This window comes from Mizuhopecten yessoensis, unplaced genomic scaffold, assembly GCF_002113885.1.
Source record: "Mizuhopecten yessoensis strain PY_sf001 unplaced genomic scaffold, ASM211388v2 scaffold2213, whole genome shotgun sequence".
NCBI lineage: Eukaryota > Metazoa > Mollusca > Bivalvia > Pectinida > Pectinidae > Mizuhopecten > Mizuhopecten yessoensis.
In genome coordinates this window covers 916233-938517 of record NW_018404434.1, presented here as the reverse complement: position 1 = coordinate 938517, position 22285 = coordinate 916233, and the positions used below count along the sequence as shown (strand labels likewise).

General features: G+C 37.5%; 1 protein-coding gene across 2 annotated transcripts in view; it reads left to right on the top strand.

Moving 5' to 3' along the window:
- The first annotated feature begins 250 nt into the window (after positions 1-250).
- Positions 251-22285, top strand: part of LOC110445340 — a 47313-nt gene continuing 25278 nt past the window's right edge. The window contains exons 1-2 of one of the 2 annotated variants that reach the window (XM_021489898.1): positions 251-386; positions 19244-19362. In XM_021489898.1, coding sequence (XP_021345573.1) covers positions 19251-19362 — 112 coding nt within the window. In that variant the 5' untranslated portion in view covers positions 251-386; positions 19244-19250. Of the gene's footprint in view, positions 387-14181; positions 14471-19243; positions 19363-22285 lie in introns of those variants that run through there. The other variant, XM_021489900.1, reaches the window with a different exon arrangement.

Below are 22285 nucleotides of genomic sequence, written 5' to 3'. Positions count from 1 at the left end.
AGCCGAAGGACGTCTGTTGATGTCCCCCTCCCCACTCATCCTCTCTTGCCTAGCTGTTAGATGTAATTACTTATGTGACTTGTAGCTTGGCTAGAGGATGGATCAGTCGCACCGATGACTGACACTGGGAAAACAAACTGGCATAGCACACATGAGGCCTAATTTTTGCATAGTTAATGCAGAGAACTTAAAACGCCGCATGCAAAAATTGCCTTCGTTTAGTCCCCGTCGCTTGCGTATCTGTATCGAACTTGTGGGCTAAATTACCGCCAAGTCATGTGACTTGGCTGCCTGTGTATCGACCCATTTCGACGTGAAAATGAAAAGGATATGCAGATTTTGGAGTCCAAATTGTCCAGTTTTCTAGCCTGAAGAGCGCCATACAGGTAAGACTTGTTTCATCGATGAACTTTAGTTAGATATTGAAGTGTGGCAACACTCGTAGGGTCTTTATTTAGACACGAGAAGGTGTGAAGGAACGGCGGTCTGCGGTTTACAGTGATAACAAATATGGCGGCCGTGAGCTTGTATGTATGCGATCGGCCCCACATACCGTTCGCTATTGATAACATTGTGTGGCCCGCTTACAGCTATTTCGCGGGAAACTCTTTGTCATATCTTATGTTATACTTACACTTGAAAATGCAAACTTCAAAAACGTTCGCGTAAAGTTTTAAACGATTGATGATTTAAAAAAAAAATCATATATGACTTAATTTTTTTTAACAAAAAAATATAAAAAAAATCAATAATCTTGAATATGATAAAAGCAAAACACAAAACAATATTGTTAACTTCTTGTATTTAATGTAAAATTAAGAGAAACAGAAGAATTATAATGTTTGTTAAGTTTAACTCATCTATTTATTTTTATCATAATTTATTACTATTTCATTATTAAAATCAGCGTAAAATAATCTAAGCATTGACATACTTATAATAATTCACATGATATATATACATATGTATAAACACGAAACATTGTAATGTAACGAAATGGGAGCATGCATGATATTGACCAGACAATCATGATGATACGACATCATGGGCATGTGATACACGTGCAAAGTTCATGCATTATTGACCAGTAACTGCGTGGCCAGGATCTCGCACGCCAATGAATAATTTAGATTTCTAATTATATTGAGGGGAACAACATTTTTCGAATTAATGCACTGTGAAATTCAATTCATGACCACCACGAAGTTAGATAGAGATGAAACAAGTTAACAATGAAAATAAATTGATATTTTATAATTTTATAATAACATATTCAAATCAAACAAAATCCAAACTGTAATGCATCAAACTCACCTTATTTAAATGCGAGTGTCTTACGAGGTTTACACACGACTACCGCTAATTTATAAGCCTGTTTTTTTTTATGATATCGAGCAGATTTTATTTTTATATAGTTTCTTTTATGCATTTTTAATAGAGGTATTCTAAAAACGGAAGCAGAGACCTCCCACAGAATGCGGATTGAAGGCGGTCACGTGCGCACTTGGTTGGTCACGTGCCGTAATCCATTTCTGCAGGAATTCTGACAGTTGCATCTTCACGGTAGATTACCCGTCCTCCCTACTGTAAAACACATATTACAGAACCCTAAACCAGCATCCAAGACTGAGCTGAGCGCAGGGTTCTACGCTTTTCGCGTTTATGTGTTTATTGCGTGGTCGACTGTTCTGTTGCCCAGGCCATTTTAAGGTGGAAAAATGGAAATTGTACATTGTTTCCGTGGTTTGCTGACGTAGCCCGAATTGATGTCAACTCAACGGCTCACTAGGGAACAATACAAACGTCATAATGAATCACCTATTTGCGTTCTTGTTCCCGAAAAGTTATTTTAACTACATATCTCTTATTTCTTTTATCTCAATGTAAGTTGCAGTAAAGACACGAACTCACATGAGAATGTTGCATGCTTTGTCAGTTTGGAGGAAGTCAAACGTGCCTATTTTCATAACTAAATATTCCTATCACGCTAAACATAACATCTCCAGCACGTGAACGAAAGCCGCGCTATTTCAGCCATATATCGGAGGAAAGTATTTCCTAAATATTGCCAAACATTTATCACTAATCTAAGAACATCTTGCATGATGGCGCGTCAATGCAGTATATTGTATTAAATCAGCTTACCAGGTCATCGATGAATTTGGGATTAATTTTAGTTCGCATGGACATGCAACAAATGGACTTGCGCATTAATATATACGACAGTAACGCAACCGGATATTACAGTGTGTATATATAGGAGTGCACGCGGCGATCAAGTGCGTTACTGCCCGATGACCGGTTATAAAAGTCAGTAATTTTCTAATCAATGTTCCCAGCTTCTGAGGGTTTGAAAGGAAAAACATTGGTCCAATCCGCTGTGTGCTCTTCCGCTTGATATTTGACATAATAGTAAAAATGGCAGAAAACACAGGACTGACACAAGACATTCCATTAGATAACTGCAATTATATTAACCTTAAACGTTATGCAAGTTTTGATCTGAGATATGCCCTCCTAATATATCTGCGTCTGCGTATCACGAACACGACAGCATAATAAGAGTTGTTATATGTCGTGTCAGAACAAATGTTTTATTTTTAAAGTAATGGTAGTTATACAATTAATCATGCTAACTACCATTTTAGAGACAAAAAAGCTGATATATTTGCCAATAAGTAAAATAGGAGAAAATATACCACGTCAAAGCACAAATACAAAAGCCTTACTCTATCTTGGTACAAAAATAACAACAGGAACGGTGTAAACACAAAATGAAAAGACAACAATAGAAAGCAAATAAATAACGGAAAGACAACGTAAACCCATCAAAAACAGAACTGCTAGTTGATATATCGTATGTATCCTATTCAAATATCAGGTTTAAAAGAAGAGGTTGTGAACTGCATACGATTTGTCTCGTAATACCTCTATTTATTTTTCACTTTTAAAATTTGAAAATAGATCAATGCGACACTTTTTTCTTCTTCACACATGCCAAACACACTATCGCATAGATAACAGCGATGGAAACAAAAAATGATTGGACAGATATTTGCCTAAAGATACAATTCCATCTTGTTTCAACTCAGGGACGATATAAAAGCAGATTGATGACATAGATCCTTTTATTATGGCGCCTCGTCCAATTTTGTAGGTTTAAGGTACCAATTTGACCTCGGGTGTTGCCTATGTGTCTAGTTGTCTCCGCGAGCAAGTTGTTATTAGTTTTGAAAGGTTGGAATGAATACTTATATATATATTAATATTTTTAACACACATTTTTATATTGATTTTCTTCTGTCTTTTCAATGTCATTAACTAGTTGTAAAACGAAGACTAGATACGCAAATATGGAGTTAAAATGTCATACGAACCCGCTTGCCTTGATATTAAAACGCTTCATTTCATCACGTGACAGAAGCTAGAATATTCATTAGCTGTTTGTATAGGTGTTTTAGTATGGTTTTTGAGCTAGATTGGCAATTGTTAAATTTTCTTTGACAGCACGGTACTACTATTGGTGTATTGCAGTTCAAAACCAATTCATAGTCCTAAATGGACACTACATTCCTTTAGAAAAATGCTTGCCAATGTTCTGACGTCACAATTGAATGAAATGACGGCGTTGAAAACAAAAAGTTCTTCGAGACCATCGACACCAAGTGAGGTGAGAAATGGATTACGTCATTGACTTAAAGATAGCATTTTAAATGAAACATACATCAGATTTAACTATTTATTTTCAACCTTGTTAGCATATGCATGAAGTACACCAATACAAAATCTAGAATATACATTAGCTGTTTTAGTATGGTTATTGAGCTAGGTTGGCAACTTTTTATCCACGTGCGTGCTCGCGATGAGAAAATTGGTCTCACGACAAACCCTCAAAATATAGTGTAATAATCTATAATTCTCCTTTGAGCAATTCTACACCAGAGCAGATCCCTCGGGAGATTGTAGTAATATATAAAATAATATACAATCGACTTCCGTTCTTTCAAACGCCGATACATTAACTCTTTTATCTCTGAAGACACATTTAAACTCTTCCAATGCAAAGGTTGGAATAGCACATTATAAATTTCAGGGGTGAATGAGTTAATTATACCTGTGTATCTAAAAGTCAGTTTTTGATCCCTCTTATTTTTAATATAACTCGGGTATTTGGAACACACATTGTATTTCGTCTTTTTATCAACGTCTTCGAAGCATTACTTTAAGCATACACGTTTTCAGTCGTCGTGTAAGTTTGAGAAGAAACGTGATTGTGTTGCATATATTATGATTCATTTAATTGGCGGCGGTAATGCAACTTAGTATAACCGGTTATGTTAACTTGTATCATTGGAGATGCTTGAGAATCAGTGCGCTCATTTCCTTACAATGACACAAATATGCTAGACATATTTTATCTCTTTTATAAATCTAACGGAATTGTATGACCTGACCAAACACACGAACAATGATTGACAACGCTTCACCGTGCGGCGGTAATATACAACTGCATCTTTAACAAGCAGAATGACATTTGCCCAAAGGACATAGTGATTTTCTTTCCGAGTAACTTGGTAACGATCTCAACAAATTCCTATGAACTGCCCAACGGCATTAGTTTTCTCGTTACGAATGAATCAATTATTCATTTAGTTATCATTAAAATGGCAACACTCTTTATCTCTCGTTGTAAAATATCGGCTAAACGATCGCTCTCCCGATCGATTCATAGGACTTTATTTTACATCTTTTAAATTGACACAATATCGATTAATTTGTGCCCTCCTTCTGATTCGCTGAAGCATATCACCAGACTGCGCTTCAATATCATTACCAATGTCGATCTAAAGATTATTTTCTTTTGATAAACCCATCGGTCCTTGACGGAATTATCTTCCCCTGTCAAATAACGGACAAGAACTCCCATTGTATTGTTTTAGATAGGGGAAGACAATTAGTCGCTTAGTACCCAACGAATCTAACATGAGAGTCAAAGGGAAGTTCAATAGGAATCTCAAAGCGACATTAACATCAAAATAAGGTTTGTTTTCTTTTAACAATGAAATGTCTGCATCAAATATTGATTAGTAAACAGAAGGTTTCCAAATCAGAATATGATTTCATTGTGAAAATAAAGTACTGACACAACAATTGCTTTTAGAAAATGCACAATGCGAATATTTACTGCGGGGAAATGATTTAGCAAACATGCCATACTCTGCATATACATCAATTTGGTCTGATACTACTGGGCACGTGAAGAATACATTCCATTATTAAAGGGGCTGGTCGGGGGAAAAATGTCATATTTGCTAAAATGGCACACACATGTTTAAAATACCTTTTTATGAGATATACCGATTCAAATTTTGCTGAAATTCCCTCCCTAAGAGTAAAAAATATAATTATATTTAAGAAATCCTAAATCGTCACCTGACAGTCTAAAATTCTCAATTAACCCAGATCAGTGATATAATTTTACCGCACGCGTGTCATCAACAAGGCCAAATGTAAACATCGCAGCGAAAGAAAAAGATGTATGCAAAAAAAAGGTAGGAATACTACACTTGCATCATACATGACCTTTGAAAACAATAATTTACGTATAGTATTGCTGTCTTGTCCGCTAGTTGAGTCCGACATGGCACATGTTATCTTCACTGCCTCACTTTCGAAACAACCACGTGACATATATAAATAGCTCTGCGCTAAATTTACGCGGGGCTTCCCCGAGATTTCAGGGGTCAAAACTGGACATTGCAAGCAGAACTCGACCATCATATTGCCGTGGTATAACTTTTGGATGGCCAGAGAACGCATTTAGACCCATTTATTTTGTATTTTTTCCCCGACCAGCTCCTTTAACAAAAATTGGATTAATCTAAAATCATATCTACGCATTTAGCCTTCCTTTGTGTATGTAATGTCCGTTCATTTTATACACTTTCAACGAATAAAAACTACATGAAATATATATCACAATAAAAAAAAAATGTTCATGACGAACATAAAACGCACGTGCACATGCTATTATACACTGTGATGCATTTTTATAAACAAAATAAACATGACATGCGCTTATTTATGCTAGGGCAGACATTAACGTAAAACACCTACATTTGCTAACAAACAATGTAATGTGCGTCGATAAATTAGATAAAATTGAAATGCACGTGTGTATGTTGAAACAGACATTTAATGCAATGAAATTCAAATGACGCTTTGTATACGTTTCAGTAATAAATAATGGAATACTGTTTTTGCAGAGGGTGTACATGAGGCTGTCACGTGTTCCTCGTGAAGGCATTGTCGACAGTTTGTTTGTCTGTCCTGTTTAATTCAAACCAAATGGAGATAAAATTAAAAAATAAAATAAAATCGAGTTATTGTAATACAATGTTGCTAAGAAATTATTTTGATTCTAAGAGCAGTAGAAATGAATAAACTGTTGTAACACTTTGTTTATTTAACATAGTTACGAAGACGAATTCTTCGAATTTAGTGACTTTTGTACTGTACCTTATCCTTTTTGTAATCGCTGATGTATTTAACGGTCTCTGACTCGTCTCTCGCAGTACCTCACTTAACTAATAGTGTAATTGAATTAAATACCGCAGTACCGTGTCTGACTCTCGCAGTGATCGAGTTACCTCTCGCAAAACATGAATAAACTCTGGCAGTGTCGAATTAACTATCGCAGTACCTGCATTGACCTTTGCAGTACGTGAATTAACTATCTCAGGACCAGAGCTAACAATAGCAGTACCTAAATTGACTCTTGCAGTATCTGAATTAACTTTCGCTCTACCTGAATTTATTCTTAATGAACCTGAATTAACTCTCGCTGAACCCGGATTGACACTCGCTGTACCCGAATTTACTGTCGCTGTGCATGAATTAACTCTTGCTGTACCTGAATTAAGTATCGCGTACCTGAATTAACTCTTGCTGTGCCTGAATTAAGTATCGCAGTACTTGAACTGACTATTGCAGCGCCTGAAGTTATCATCGCAGTGTCCGTGTACCTGAATTTACTCTCGCTGTACCCGAATTAACTTTCGCTGTACCTGGATTAACTATTGCTGTACATGGATTAACTGTCGCTGTTCCTGGATTAACTGTCGCTATTGCTGTACCCGGATTAACTGTCGCTGTATTTGGATTAACTATTGCTGTACTTTAATTAACTCTCGCCGTACCTCAATTAACTCTCGCTGTGCCTCAATTAACTGTCGCTGTACCTGAAGTAACTGTCGCTGTACCTGCATTAACTATTGCTGTATCTGGATTTACTTTCGCTGTACCTGAATTAACTCGCTGTATCTGAATTAACTATTGCTGTATCTGGATTTACTTTCGCTGTACTTGAATTAACTCTTGCGGTGCCTGAATTAAGTATCGCAGTACTTGAACTGACTTGCAGTGCCGGAAGTTATCATCGCAGTGCCCGACTTAACTATTACAGTGCCTGAAGCTATCATAGCAGTGTCCTACTTAACTATTGCAGTGCCCGACTTAACTATTGCAGTACCCGAATTGACTCTGTATCTGTATTTACTGTCGCTGTACCTGAATTTACTCTCGCTGTACCCGAATTAACTTTCGCTGTACCTGGATTAACTATTGCTGTACATGGATTCACTGTCGCTGTACCTGAATTAAATATTGCTGTATCTGGATTTACTTTCGCTGTACTTGAATTAACTTTTGCTGTGCCTGAATTAAGTATCGCAGTACTTGAACTGACTTGCAGTGCCGGAAGTTATCATCGCAGTGCCCGACTTAACTATTGCAGTACCCGAATTGACTCTGTATCTGTATTTACTGTCGCTGTACCTGAATCAACTCTTGCTGTGCCTGAATTAACTGCCGCTGTATCTGGATTAACTGTCGCTGTGCTGTACATGGACTAACTGTCGCTGTATCTGAATTAACTGTCGCTGTACCTGGATTATCTGTCGCTGTATCTGAATTAACTGTCGCTGTACTTGAGTTAACTGTCGCTGTACCTGAAGTAACTGTCGCTGTACCTGCATTAACTATTGCTGTATCTGGATTTACTGTCGATGTACCTGAATTAACTCTTGCTGTGCCTGAATTAACTGTCGCTGTACCTGAATTAACTATTGCTGTATCTGGATTTACTGTCGCTGTACCTGAATTAACTCTTGCTGTGCCTGAATTAACTGCCGCTGTATCTGGATTAACTGTCGCTGTACCTGGATTAACTGTCGCTGTACCTGAATTAAATATTGCTGTATCTGGATTTACTTTCGCTGTACTTGAATTAACTCTTGCTGTGCCTGAATTAAGTATCGCAGTACTTGAATTGACTATTGCAGTACCTGAGCTTACAATAAACGTATCTGACTTGGCTATTGCAGTACCTTAATCAACTCTTGCAGTGCCTGAATTAAGTATCGCAGTGCCTGACCTAACTATTGCAGTACCTTCATTAACTCTTGCAGTGCCTGAATTAACTCTTGCTGTACCTGCATTAAGTATCGCAGTACTTGAACTGACTATTGCAGCGCCTGAAGTTATCATCGCAGTGCCTGACTTAACTATTGCAGTGCCCGACTTAACTATTGCAGTGCCCGACTTAACTATTGCAGTACCTGAATTAACTATTGCAGTGCCTGAAGCTATCATAGCAGTGTCCTACTTAACTATTGCAGTGCCCGACTTAACTATTACAGTGCCTGAAGCTATCATAGCAGTGCCCGACTTAACTATTGCAGTACCTAAATTAACTCTTGCAATATCTGAATTAACTTTCGCTCTACCTGAATTTACTCTTGCTGTACATGAATTAACTGTCGCTGTACCTCAATTAACTCTCGCTGTACCTGAATCACCTGTCGCTGTACCTGGATTAACTATTGCTGTACCTGGATTAACTATTGCTGTACCTGGATTAACTGTCGCTGTATCTGAATTAACTATTGCTGTACCTGGATTAAATGTCGCTGTACCTGAATTAACTATTGCTGTTCCTGGATTAACTGTCGCTGTACCTGAATTAACTGTCGCTGTACTTGAATTAACTATTGCTGTACCTGGATTAACTGTCGCTGTACCTGGATTAACTGTCGCTGTACCTGAATTAACTATTGCTGTACCTGGATTAACTGTCTTTGTACCTGAATTACCTATCGCTGTACCTGGATTAACTGTCGCTGTACCTGGATTATCTGTCGCTGTATCTGAATTAACTGTCGCTGTACCTGAATTAACTATTGCTGTACCTGGATTAACTGTCGCTGTACCTGAATTAACTATTGCTGTACCTGAATTAACTCTCGCTGTATCTGAAATAACCATCGCTGTACCTTAATTAACTATTGCAGTACCTGAGCTAACAATAGCTGTACCTGAATTGGCTATTGCAGTACCTGAATTAACTCTTACTGTACCTGAATTAAGTATCGCAGTACTTGAACTGACTATTGCAGAGCCTGAAGTTATCATTGCAGTGTCCGACTTAACTATTGCAGTCCCTGAGCTAACAATAGCTGTACCTTAATTGGCTATTGCAGTCCCTGAATTAACTCTTGATTAACTGTCGCTGTATCTGAATTAACTATTGCTGTTCCTGGATTAACTGTCTTTGTACCTGAATTACCTATCGCTGTACCTGGATTATCTGTCGCTGTATCTGAATTAACTGTCGCTGTACCTCAATTAACTCTCGCTGTTCCTGAATCACCTGTCGCTGTACCTGGATTAACTATTGCTGTCCCTGGATTAACTGTCTTTGTACCTGAATTACCTATCGCTGTACCTGGATTAACTATTGCTGTATATGAATTAACTATTGCAGTCCCTGAGCTAACAATAGCTGTACCTGAATTGGCTATTTCAGTACCTGAATTAACTGTTGCAGTGCCTGAATTAACTATTGCAGTACCTGAATTAACTCTTGCAGTGCCTGAATTAACTGTTGCTGTACCTGAATTAAATATCGCAGTGCTTGAACTGACTATTGCAGTGCCTGAAGTTATCATCGCAGTGCCCGACTTAACTATTGCAGTGCCCGACTTAACTATTGCAGTACCTGAATTAACTCGTGCAGTGCCTGAATTAACTCTTGCTGTACCTGAATTAAGTATCGCAGTACTTGAACTGACTATTGCAGTGCCTGAAGTTATCATCGCAGTGCCTGACTTAACTATTGCAGTGCCCGACTTAACTATTGCAGTACCTGAATTAACTCTTGCAGTGCCTGAATTAACTCTTGCTGTACCTGAATTAAGTATCGCAGTACTTGAACTGACTATTGCAGTGCCGGAAGTTATCATCGCAGTGCCCGACTTAACTATTGCAGTACCTGAATTAACTCTTGCAGTGCCTGAATTAACTATTGCAGTGCCTGAATTAAGTATCGCAGTGCTTGAACTGACTATTGCAGTGCCTGAATTTATCATCGCAGTGCCCGACGTAACTATTGCAGTGCCTGAATTAACTCTTGCAGTGCCTGAATTAACTCTTGCTGTACCTGAATTAAGTATCGCAGTGCTTGAACTGACTATTGCAGTACCTGAAGTTATCGTCGCAGTGCCCGACTTAACTATTGCAGTACCCGAATTAACTCTTGCAGTGCCTGAATTAAGTATCGCAGTACCCGAATTAATTATTGCAGTACCCGAATTACCTATTGCAGTGCCCAACTTAACTATTGCAGTACCTGAATTAACTATTGCAGTACCTGAATTAAGTATCGCAGTACTTGAACTGACTTGCAGTGCCGGAAGTTATCATCGCAGTGCCCGACTTAACTATTGCAGTGCCCGACTTAACTATTGCAGTACCCGAATTAACTATTGCAGTGCCTTAATTAACTATTGCAGTACCCGAATTAACTATTGCAGTGCCCGAATTAACTATTGCAGTGCCAGACTTAACTATTGCAGTGCCCGAATTAACTATTGCAGTACCCGAATAAACTATTGCAGTACCCGAATTAACTATTGCAGTACCCGAATTAACTATTGCAGTACCCGAATTAACTATTGCAGTACCCCGAATTAACTATTGCAGTGCCCGAATTAACAAGGATAGTATATCAACTAACTCTAGTGGTATCTTAATTGACTATTGCTGAACCTGAGTTAACTTTCGCAATACCTTGATTAACTATCGCAGTACCTGAATTGACACTCACAGTACATAAATTAAGCTCGCAGTTTCTGAGTAGATTATCAATTTCCTAAATCTTCTTCATATAACTCCTCTGGTACCTGAATTTACTCTCGCAGTTCCTACATGTTAATAATACGTTATGATTTTCGCTGTACACGGGACAAACTTCTGGTATCTGAGTTAATTCTTTTAGTATCCTAATTAACTGCCACAGTACAAGATTTAGAACTCGCAGTAACTGGTAGATTACCAGAGTTCCTGGATGAACGCCTCGGCGTCTAAAATAAACTTCAGATCACCCGATACATTCTCGCAGTACTTAATTCACATATCTTGAAATAACTCTAATGTTATTTGCATTTAATCTTGTAGTGCCTGAATTAACTAACTATCCCAGTACCCGAAATAACACTTGCAGCAATTAAATTAACTCATACAAGTTCAAGTTCTGTATTAACTTTAAGTCTTGCGCTTTATCAGTGTAAACATATATAATAAACAGACCAATGTACAAAAAGCCACATTGGTCACAGGGGAATGAAGAATACACACATACAAACTGTCATATATCTATCTGATCGGCGCTTATTTGCCGCTATCAGATACTTTCCAAGATTACATAATTCTTTAATATTCTGTGTATTAAGTAATTGAACAAGCTTATATACAGTATGGTTATTTCTATAGTAACATTTTAAATACGTCCGTCTTAAATCTGTATATCTTGTGCAAACTAAAACAAAACTCGTCTTCTATGCCATTAAGATAACACTTTGTACATACTCCATTAGTTCTAACAGTGCCAACATAACGTCCAGATTCAATGTTTAATTTGTGAGCTGACAGCCTAAGTCGAGTACCTGAAAGAGACGCATCTATGAAAACACGCATACGTTTTTGCTCAGGTAACCTTTCGCAGTATCATGGTTTCTTGTTGGAGCGTTTCCTTTATAACATTATACCTGCGAGCTGGTTTACATGTTATGGAATTTTGAACGAGAGCGCTGTACGGTGAAGGTGATGGAAGAGGGAGTAATCTCCCAGCAATAACCGCTATCACATTTCAAATCATTACAATGATTGCGTCAGCGGGATATTACCACACTGACAAGATTTATTTCTTCTGGAAAATTTGTTTTCACTTCACGAGTGAAAATCGTGTTAATTGCGGAATGCGCTGCACCGCGTTAGTTCCTGGTTTTATTGCCGCCTTGCAGGGCTATCTGAGGGCAGACTCATTGATTTGAATTACGCGTGAATTCATATGGTCGTGTACTCGGAACCAACGTTTCATGTTAAAAGAAATGAAACAGGATTGCAAATAAAACCCGGAAATGACTTGCAGTAAAAGTGACCCCGAATCAATTAAATGTTTTCACCGCTTTAATTCGATAACAAGGACTATTGATCAAATCAGATTTTTTTCTTCTATTTTAGTCTTTATACACTAACACTTGCTCATTCACAATGGTAAGATATATATGTGTGTGCAGTAGTATATAAATTGAAATAATGTTACCATTTTCGTGTCATTAACAAGATAAGTTTGTTATACATATGCTATGCGTGTCATGACACACTGCCAACGGCGAAGGATAGATAAACAAACTGCAGCAATTTTGAAAATATTTTAATAACCACTCTATCAAATACATATCGGAATGGTTCATTAATTTTGTATATTTACGAGGAAGGCTGGGATCCCTCGCCAAGTGATAACAGGATGGGCTGTGAAGCACTGATAAGTTAGACGAGCTGGAGAGAGTAGATTGGCCGTGATTGGGAGGGGGGTCTAATTGGCAATGAAGCTGACATTTTGACTGATGACGGAGGCGGTCAAACTGCATTAAAAGGCATTTTGGCTTTTGTAAACGGGGACCGTCTCAAGAGGCAATTTCGCAGGAATTAGAAAGCGCTGCCGTGCTTTAGGTGTTTTCTTGGCATGGCAGCGATTGTGTATACAAACACTGACAAAAGGAACGGAAGGCACCCTTGTTCAATTGTGAGGAAGTAAGGAAAATGAGGTAAACAAGCAATAAATATTCTAACACTGGGGTGGTCTTTGCTGTCAAGTCACAATGGTGTAAGTTTCGCTTAATTTCATATGCATCAATTTCTCCGTTCCAAGTTACCATGCATTTACAAATCAAATAAAGATTTATAAGCTGATAAATTCAATAGAAAGCTTTCGGTTGTTATCAAAGAAAAAAAAAATGGCGTTAACAAAGCGACGCTTCGTTCATTTACGACAAAATTGAAAATTATTCATCTCTTTGCTAACACTCGTTAGCTTCTTGTTGTTAAATTGACACATTGTGTTATATTTCACGGAATGACAGTAATGATTTGTATCGAATAGCACAAGTATTTAGGAAAAAGATAAGACTAAATAGGATTTGGCAGGTTGGCTAAACTGATTCCTAAAATAAGGGGAAACGTCTTAATCAATATATAAACTAAAGCTACTGATGAATGCCTGCCTTGCACAGTTAATTATTCCGCTGACAATTTTATTGGTATCAATTTTTTCGTTATCTGCTCGTCCAGAGTTTCCGCCGGCTTCCTTCCATTGGCGAGTCCTGTTTATGGCCAGTTCCGAGGCTATTAGCGTCTGTCCGTTACATGCTTTTAGCCACTTGTGTATGCCCCCTTGTTCCCTATCACAGACTCTTCTTCATATAGCTGGTGAATCTCCCAGTCCTGAAAGCTTTTTCATTCGCAATCGATTCCGAAAAAGATCGTTCGTTATTGCGCTGTCATCTTATAGCATTCACAGCATAGCAAATTACATGGCTCCCCGCGAGCAATTTTCACTTGGAAATACATCAAGCCACTTTACGGAACGTGGAACCAGCTCTGAGAATGGTGTTACACGTGGGACAAGATATTGTCATGCGAGCCGATTGACTGGCTAGTTTATCCCGCCGACACTACTGCACGTACACACCCCATCCTGTCAGGCATACCGTCTCCCCTGTCGGGGGAACGCTACTGATGGATCTTCGCGCCGATCACGCGCACGGGAGCACGCCATATTGATGGAACTTCTGACCGATGAGGAAATTGTCTCCGTGTATTGGGTCATGTTGTTGTGAAGACATTTTATCGCAATGTGTGTACTTGTAACCGACAGTAGAAGTAAACAGATTAATTAATAATGGAACTAGACGACTCCACATCTGGTGTTACCGTCGGACGTACATTTTATCTTATTATGGACACAACATCTTTTATTGAAGATATATTTGTGTTAATCTTGTGATGTTATCGACAGAGGGCGCCTGCAACCGTTGTTCCGGTAGTGTACTTGGAGACAATTTCCTTCGCGGTAGGTAAAGTACCACAATCTCACACGAAAGAGTTAATGTGGAAACAGACACGAAGATTTGGCTGATATCGCTCGCATTCTATTTTTAACGTTAAGTTTATAGAGCATAAAATGCATTTTGTAATCACCAGCGATTAATCACGTGCATGCATACACATACACACGAGTTAACGAGGTGATACGCAACCTGTTGCTTTAACATAGTGTTTGATGTTGACAAGCTACCTCTAGTGTTTTTGTGTAAAGAGAGCTGAGTGGGCGTATGCATTTATACTAAACTAAAACGAATACCCTCATTTTGTTTAAATCATGTTATTTAAAGGCATTTGTTACGCTGATTATTTATTTAAACACATACATGTAACTAGAACAATCCATTGACATTAAGTAGAAAATTACGTGAATGGGCGCATTTAGCTGGGACAATAGACCGTTTCAACTTCACTGGTTTGTCGCCAAATGCAGTGCAGTGTAACTGCATTTGTTTACACAGGGGATAGCTAACCAATCACAAGCTTAAACACTGTACTGCAAAGATTGGGTCTTCAATCGATGATGCAATATTTAGATACTGAGAGCGCAGCTCCGCTTGTGTTACAGAGTAAATCGGAGCACCTGTTTGCATGCCTTCACTCCGCCATTACATTATCTGCTTCCTCTTGCCGAGGGAACAGAATGAGTCTGTAGGGAATACGTCTGCCTAATTGGTCTTCAATCTACCGATCCATGCGACATTTTACCGGATCCCTTTGATGCACTTTCTGTGGTTGAACTCTCCTGGTAGAACAAATTTCACAACCACCTGTTACAACGCTTTTAAGCGTTCGTATACAAAGATTAATATCTTGTTGAAATTGGACACTGTTGGACTCGTATGCTGAAAGCCATCACTATTATATAATGTAGAATATCGGTTAAGATATCAATGTTCATTAATAAGGTCAAAGTAAGCTAAAGAAAAGTACAACACAGCCAATATATAAGTTGGAAATCTTCGTCCAAAGTCTACTCGGAAATACAGATGAAGAATTTAGTGGACACAGTACGCTAGGGAAGACAATAATGTGCGCACATAGATACGAAAGTGACCTCGGATGACCCGGAAGTGTATCTGTTTCCTGCACCACATGATGTGACACCCGTCATAGTGTCTCCTGTAGAAGCTAGGGCATGTAACTGTACTTAATTATTTAAGCAATATCAGTACGACACTCAAATATTCATTGTACGCGAGACTGATTGTATGACAGAGAAATACTATTGAATAATACAACACACGCATTGCTTATCTGTGTAGAAAATCAAGGTTGTATTTTGTCTAACTATTTGCTGTCACGGTACAAGCTCGGTCTGGAGTGATCATATTGGAACACGTGTAAAACTGTAACGATCATTAACCTTCATGGATCATAGAAAATAATGTTCATTGTAATATAAAATTCCATAAGTATGACCTGCCTCCAAGGTGAAAGGTGAAGTATAATGCATTGATGTTATGGAATGTAAGCAATGACAAGACATGTAGAGAGTTTGATCACATAATTTGGTTTGGTTTGATTTTGTTTAACGTCCTATTAACAGCTATGGTCATTTAAGGACGGCCTCCCTTGTGTGCAAGATGCGAGCATGTAGTGTAAGCGTGTGTATTTTGGGAGGCTGCGATATGTTCTTGTTTCTCTCCTTGTGATAGCGCGGAACTGATGCCGACTTTATAGTGCTACTTCACTGAAACATACTGCCGAAGACACCCAGCAGGACGCCTCACCCGGTCACATTATAATGTCAACGGGCGAACCAGTCGTCCTACTCCTAAATTGCTGAGCGTTAAGCAGGAGTAGAAACTACATTTTTTAAAGACTTTGTTATGTCTCAGCCAGGGGACAGAACCCAAAGCCTTCCTCACAGGGCGAACTCTCAACTGATGACCAAAAGTGAGGCGTTGTCAAGGGAGACATTAGGAAGAAGAAAATAATTTAGAAAGAGGAGAAACGATAAGGTCCCAAATTTAGTCGCCTCTTACGATCATGCAATCGGGGGCAGCAGGTACAATTCTTACGCCCTACCTGCAGGGACGTATCATATGTTTAAGTGATCAAGTTAAATATATCATTAAATGTACACTGTAACATGTCTTCGTTGAACAGGTAAACTGTGATTTATTTTCATTACAATAAAAACAACACCTTTGAATATTTTTGGTGAGAAAATGATTAATAGCATGTCGAAGCGATGGAATGTAATCTGAAACATGTCTCCGGTATAAAATGCGAATCGTAAAATATTCACATTACAATATGAACCATGATATGTTTCTGTGAGGATATGTACGCTACCACATGTCGATTTGATTGACGGTGAACTATAACATATCTTTTTGTTGAATGGTATCTTGACTTATTAACATGGCAATATGAACTATGATATGTCTCTGTGTTGAAAAGGGAATCTTGACTTTTTCACATGGCAATATGAACTATGATATGTCTTTGTGTTGAAAATGGAATCTTGACTTATTCATATGGCAATATGAACTATGATATGTCTCTGTGTTGAAAAGGGAATCTTGACTTTTTCACATGGCAATATGAACTAAGATATGTCTCTGTGTTGAAAAATGAATCTTGACTTATTCACATGGCAATGTTAACAATGACACGTGTCTATGTTGAAAAGGGAAACTTGACTTATTCACATTGCAATGTGAAGTATGGCATGCCTGTGGGGAAATGGGAATCTTGACATTTTCATACTGCAATGTGAATGATCTTTGACATGTCTCTGTGGGGTAAAAATGTAACAGGTCGAAGTGATGAAAAGTTAATTGTTTCTAATGCATAGGGAGTCCATATGACAATGTATCCATGACGGTAAACAAACATTGTAAAGACATAATAATGGAATGTCACCAATATGTATGATAAGTTTCGTCCACAGCATTTGACATCTCTAAGAGGATTTTTTTTATGGGGAACTGCTCTATCTAACGTTTCGATAAAATGCCTATATTTGTGAGTATATGTTGAACCCCCCTGTTTCTGAAGTTAAGATATGTCACTCTCTAGTTGAAACAGTAAATTATTTTTTCGGTGTTAAAAATTGTAATAAATGCTCCTTTAAAACCCTTGTTGACAATAATACGCTGTACAATAAACATTGACACATAGAACCTAAACCTGGATGTACATTAAATATATCGAGTAGTTACACACATGCATATGCCTAGTGGTGACTGCAGCTGTTCAAATATCCTATTAATATTTTGTATGGTTTTTAATACATTTTAAGCTGTTTGATAATAGCATTTCCCCCGGAGCAGCACATGATATACTAGTGGGTATGAGGACACAACTGGGAGTATTATGAAGTAACATTTTACAAGTGTACATTGTATACATATTGATTTATCTTTGGTATTCGACACCTTGCACTCGATTAGATACACTTGGGATTTTTTTGTACAATGTAGGTATACATGTCTACCGTATGGTGAAGAGTATGCAATCACTTTATTCATGTTTTGTGCAATGAGGTGAATAAAACGTACGCACAGGTATTATATACACTTATGTTTGCATGGGAAAGCTGCACAGACACGCTGTGTTACTAGTGTTGACCGATTCATCCCTATATTTTAAAAGTGGACTTGTCCAGACTTTCGTTTGGTAAAGTTTATATGTGGCTTTAGGGGTAATGGGTTGTTAACTTCGTTGGCAAGGTTGTCAACCTGATAGCACTGATTCTACGCTGCAGAAATTCTACAGCTGTCATCCAGACCAGATTTTAAACTATTATATGCCACTATCAACTAATGGAAGATCGCCAGGGGCTTTCATTCGTGTTTTTTTTTTTTTTATCACAGTTTCTAATCTTCGCAGAATGTATATATTTCGCGAATTCCAGGTCTAGTGGCAAATGCAGTTTGCTATTGATTTTGAGGGATGTAATTTTCACTATTAGAAAACTGTTAACCAGGAAATCGCGAAAAATTAGAACTATTTAATATTAAATATTTTTCATAATTTCGTGGGTTTTAAAGAAGACATCAGGGAACTCTAAACCTTTCTGATGAACTGGTTCTGTATCGAATTTCTGATAGGGCTTCGAGTAGAGTTGATTTTCGTTTTCTTTTGGTGTCTCCTCATTTCTGTTGTTATTCTCCCGTATCAACATGCTGTTGAATATTAAAACAACACATTTATTGAACTGGAAACGAAAGAATCTGAATGAACAAATATTCCATTGCTTATAATAATATACTGTTCAGATAAATATTATGTTAAGCATTTAAATACAATTCAACAATATTGTTTTTTTTACCTTGCTCACCTTGTCGAAAACAGGAAAATTACAGCGCGTAATCAAAATGCCAAAAATGAGACGTTTTCAAATGTTGATGAATTGTTTATTTTGCTGTTTGTAAATACGTGTGGTATGTTGTTTATATACACAAAAGTTATGTTGTTTATTTACAATAACAAACTACTAGGAATACGCTGGTAATGCTTTTGCGAGATATTGTTTATATGGACGTACAAATGCGATTATTGTCTATACGGACATGTGTAATTGGTATGTATATTACAAGTGTGATATTTTGTTTGTATATCAGCTAACCCTTTCATCCCTTTGCAACTATAGTAAACTTTACCATGCATTGCTATGGATGAGTCCATTTGGTCTAAAGTGGTGAATAGGTTAATAGGGATGTTTATGTATAAAAATGCGATATGCGGTATATTTAAAGAGTTGTAATGTATTGATTCATATTTCCAGGTAAAAGATGTTGCCCACGGCCAAAATGAAGCTGTCTGAATTGAATCCGCATCTGATCTGTGTCCTGTGTGGAGGTTACCTTATAGACGCTACGACCATCATGCGATGTCTGCATTCCTGTGAGTACTGTATATGGTGACAGTTAATATACCTCAACGTGTGTTTGAGTTTATTCTCATAACATTAAGTATTTTTCGGGGCTTTTGTAGCGTAAAATGAATGACTCCCATTTATCCCTTCCTGGAAGGAGGCCAAGTGTGTGTCTTGTTTACTTCTTGTGGTGTCGATATCCATTTGTAAAGTTAAGAAAGCTGAAACGGTCCGATGAAATTGTTTTGCTACTAACCCTTCTCACATCATAAACATTTTGAACAAATAATAGCAAAGTAAACATTTAGTTGTTTCTCCCACACAAATAGACGTGTCGAATTAATTGGTTATAGTATTAAATAGCTTGAAAGCAACTCGTAATTAATCGCAGCAGACACACAAAACAACCTGGACACTGATAACAACACGAAACATTATGCTCACACAATGTTATAGATACTTTGCAAGCTAACCATTTATAAAAAACGCCATTATGCTACATGGGTTACTTTGTTGTCTGAAAAAGCGTTATTGTGGACTTACGATTGAATTTTAATGACAGATTAACATTTAACAAGAGTACGGTCCAGCCCAATATATGCAGCACTAGCTGGCCTTTATGGAATACAGTGTTACATGCGAAATTTCATAATTGATGGATGCAAGTATCTTGATATTATCTACATAACCGCCCTATTGAGACTCATAAATATTTCATGTTGTTTCCCCGATAAAGTACGGAGTAATTAGATAGATAATACGAGGAGCGATAATATATCTTACCTATAGACAAAACAGGAAGGCGTTCTCTTGTTTGATAACATTTTTATTGACCGGCGGCCTGGACTTAATTACACCCCCGTTTAATTGGTTTTCCCTGTTTTTGAGAGTAATGACTATAAATTCCATCACTTTTATTTAATTAAGTACTGTTGGTTGTTTTTTTTTTTTTTTTTTTTTTTTTTTTTTTTTCCTGNAATGTTGCATAAATACCCGATACCTGCGAAGTAATTTTATCGCGAATAACCGCGAAAAAATAGATCTGCGAAATTTAAGCAAATGCAGTATGTGTGGACTGCTTCAGCAAGACAACCTTTACAATTCTACAGCAAATACTTTACCAGTATATCTGGAGATGTGTATTGGATTGGTTAACGACTTCATAATTAATTACTTGATTCGGATATTAAGGAAAAAGGGAAAGTAATAACTAGTTTCGAATATGGTTGGAAGAAAGTTATAGGAAGGTTGTCTTTCTCAGAAATGTTTCATCCCGAGAACACATATATGTTCAGCCTTTGGTACCTGCAAGGTTTTTGTTTCCGCGTTAAGCGATTCCAAAACTGTTCGTCAATATTTTTCCGGAAAACTTTCAATAGCGTTGATTGCAATTAAGCTTCAATGGAAATATATTCCGTAGATATCCATGATTGCTCTAATAAGAATTTATGAAAAGACAATAATGATGGGAATCGACACGCATTGTATTTCATTTTTAATCCTATAAATCAAAATTATTAGAGACCATGCAAGGACACCATTGAATTTCTTGTTAAATATATTCTCGATCTGACTCAGTGAGCAACATTTGGTTATAGTTTCATAATCTCAATAAAAGATGTTCACTTTGTGTGGCTTTCTGTATAGAAATACTAAATATTTTGATAAGTACTGCCTTCTAGTATTTCCAGTAAATATTGAGATAAGACGGTGTTGTATCATACATACATGAAGATGTTCCATATTTGATCACCCTTTTCTGCAAAATCTTCAATTGACAGAATAACGGCATAATTCATCGCTGTAACATGATTGCCAACCTTTTTGATTTAAGTATTATGCACGATGAAAAGATTCTTCACTGCGTCTGAAGGGAATTATCATGAGTGGGAAGGGAATCTATGTGTGTAACAACACGTTTCATATTTCAGAGCAGGACCTGTTTTCCCCATGTTATTTGTGGGCGTACAGAATGTCTTTCTTTTTGTTTTGCTGGTCCCTGAGCTCCGTGTACAGCCTAAACGTTCTAACCGTTAGTTCGGAATTTATGTTCTATGTGGAGTCTTTGGCATATTTTTCTATCTTACATCATATCCTTTGTTCAATTTAATTGTAGCAATACCCGAACATTCGTTTAGCTTCAATGCATTCAACCAATCAACTCGTTCATCCCTGCAATTCCATGATGAACTATTCCAACATTTGAATTTGAAGAGTTCAAATGTGTCTTCAGGGGTACAGTAGATGAGTTAACGTTCACAGTGCAGTGTTTACCTAATCATCATTTTTGTTGCTGCAGTAGATTTACAAACAGTAAAATATTGCCATACTGGGACGTGAAGGGTTATTTTTGTGGAGAATAAGTCGCTTTGTCTGCTCGATGAATCCATAATAATGGCACCAAGCTCTTCCACTGTTCCTCCAATAGGCGACGGCTCACTTGTGAGGTAGGGGATATGGTGGCTAGGGAGAATGGTTACATGAAGTAGGTCATAAATTGGCTGATATCCTTCAACAGATCGTCAACTTTTATCATTAGGACGTTATCAAATAACCTTGCAGATTGTCAAAGATACACGCCATATGGTTGCCGTTATCTATCTTAATGCGTTTCCCGACATTCTTCTTCAAGCAGAAGACAACTATAATGAAGCTGTTCTGTACCAGATAACCTATTTTTGACACCCCTCCCAACCCCCAACCCAACCCTCATTATTGTTTTGTTTCATTGTGATCAATAAAAGTCGTATCCCGCAAGCTTATAAGAGAATAATTTGCGTGCTATGTCCCTATGCATGATCGTAAGAGATGACTACACAATCGTTTAAACACCAATCGCAAGGGCTGTTTTACATAGTTATCTTTTCCTTTTCTTTTTTTCTGTTGTCTTTACTTTCAGTGTTATGCTTTGCACTACATATGGAATAAAATAAAAGTTCAGTTTTATCAGAG